The sequence below is a fragment of the Saccostrea echinata genome, unplaced genomic scaffold (genome assembly GCF_033153115.1).
Source record: "Saccostrea echinata isolate AGI-Se365-2 ecotype Australia unplaced genomic scaffold, CSIRO_AGI_Sech_v1 ptg000086l, whole genome shotgun sequence".
In the NCBI taxonomy this organism is placed as follows: domain Eukaryota; kingdom Metazoa; phylum Mollusca; class Bivalvia; order Ostreida; family Ostreidae; genus Saccostrea; species Saccostrea echinata.
In genome coordinates, this window is record NW_026889835.1 from 14,158 (window position 1) to 16,466 (window position 2,309).

The 2,309-nt window shown below is 36.9% G+C and overlaps 1 protein-coding gene across 1 annotated transcript; it reads right to left on the bottom strand.

Annotated features, from left to right (window-relative positions):
- Window positions 1–487: 487 nt before the first annotated feature.
- LOC133177095 (uncharacterized) lies at window positions 488–1,969 on the bottom strand. The gene has a single exon (XM_061312189.1). The coding sequence runs from the start codon at window positions 1,630–1,632 to the stop codon at window positions 490–492; it is 1,143 nt and encodes a 380-aa protein (XP_061168173.1). The 5' UTR covers window positions 1,633–1,969; the 3' UTR covers window positions 488–489.
- Between the last annotated feature and the right edge of the window lie 340 nt (window positions 1,970–2,309).

Consider the following 2,309-nt stretch of genomic DNA (forward strand, 5'->3'; position numbering starts at 1 on the left):
TTCCCAAAACAGATCGAAATACAAATGTACTTCTTAACAAATACATATATCTGACATTGTATGCCTATATTACAATGCTTTCAAAGCTAGCGCGTGGTCCATATTTATACGATTGTACAATTCAAACAGAGAAACAACAACACAATCATTATTGTTTATCACATAAAAATGTTTTTTAAGGAACATATATACATAGTAAGCAAGCGAGGTTTAAGTTACACAGTACTTTGTTCTCTGCCCTTGTATTGAACTGGATTACTGAAAAGGATTGCGTGTGCCAGTTAATGCATTGTCATGTGTCGGTAACTAAACATCTTAATTGGGATTTAAAGAACATTAAACCATTAATATCAATAGAGAAATAACAGTTTTTTAGCCTACAATTTTAATTCATAATTATACGAAATAATTGGGTTTTTTTCGCTTTCAAAGAAAGAAAAAGAAAAGAGACAGCTATTCCATAATGAGAACCTTATTCCTGTATCTCTGTTAATTACCCTTTGTAGAGTAATACACGTTTACTCCCGGGACAAACACTTTTTTGTTTTCTCCCGATGCAGTTTCATCCATTGCCTCAGTTTCTTGTGTATCAGTATTGGTAGTTTCTTTCTTTTCTTTTAGAATTGACTTCGCTAATTTTTTCACATCCATAGTTCTAAAAGACTCCAATATTTCTTCGCTTTTCTTAACCTTTTTGGGCTGGTCTTCAAAAGAAACAGATACCTCTCTTCTAGGCTTGCTTCCTTGGGTAAATGTCATTACTTCTGATGTCTCAGGGCGAGTCAGCATCCAACTTGGCCTCGGTTTGGATGCCATATGGCGGGAAAATACGAAGTCATCGTCTGATTCTCTAGAAGAAAGCCGAGAGGAGCTGCTATATTTGGAAAGACGACTTTTACTTGTTGCATTTTCAAGAGGATACTTTTCCAAGTCTTTCAAATGAGCGGGTTTCAATGTTTCTGTAAGGTGTTTGAATCTTTCATCAGTTTTAGTAGCACCAGCATTCAGGTATTTCTTTCCACGATACATGTCGTAGTGTTGTAGTGCGTCCTGATCGACCTCAACCATTTCTGGCAATTTTGTCATGTATGTCTTGTCATTGTACGTGGCAATCTCGGTTTGCTCACGTCGGATACTATATGGCATCTTTGGAAATTTGGATTTTTCTTTTTCTCTCGATTTGCCGCGTGTCGGTCTCGCTCTCGCCGAGTATTCAGGCATATGGTACATCACATCGAGGCAAGGAGTTAAATTTTCTGATCCTTGAAGACTCGGAAGATTCATACTCGATAACCTTAATTCGTCTTCCCTTTTCCACTTCTTCTGCTTTCTTTCTTGCATGGCCATGAAAGTCCTTGCGGTGAGATCAAAGGAATTTGCATGTTTGAGCTGCCGTGCTGACAAACTTGATAACGTTCTTTGTAAATGTCTGTCCTGGCTTCTGTTCTCCAAGAGGATTGCCTGGTATAAGTTAGTTTTGGGAATGACATTGCGGACGCACAGAAATTGTTTAATTTTTATATTCTTCGCGTCTTTGCCTTGTGTGAAAGCCAATGTTTCGGGAGAAATCTCCAATTCCTGTATCGGAACAGGTTTCTGCTGTTCGGGTTTGGAAGGCATTACTGATGCCATACCTATGAAATCTACGAAATTCTTACCACTTTTCACCACTCCAGTTCGAAACACTTCATTATTATAAAAGTTCACAAGTAATTTAATACCATATCCAGAAGAGAACAGTCACCGCTTTTAAACAGTTACGTATGTTTTGTCTGATTGCCTTGGCTTGATAAAATTTTCCGTCTTTTGTTTTCATCCAATAAAAATCAGAAATCCTTTTGACACAGTTGTCAAAAAGGTGTCGAACATCATAATGCGTTTGTTTCAACATGCATCGCTAAAGTTTTTAATAACATCTTATTCGACTTAATTGTGCAGAAGGAATAATTGTCCGCCGCTAATCTGTTGGGGTTTTGTTTTAGTGCGTATGGAGTTTTGGCACCTGTGTATTAGATCTGTCTTCGATATATTAATCCATGATCGTTCGTTTCCAACAATCACAAAAACCGTCAAGACTGCTAAAATATTTTTTGCCTGCAGGTCCTTGATCCATAAGGTCAAAAGCAAGGAAAAAGACTAAAACCTTGAAAAATAGAGAAATTTTATCAGCTGGTATGTTGAGGATTTACAAACAGATTTAATCGGGATTTTCTAAAACAATTACTTTGAAAGACGTGCCTATCATTTAATCTTCTGTAAATGTAGTTAAAGCTCGTTTAGATATATAATCAGCAGTAATCGATTAATCT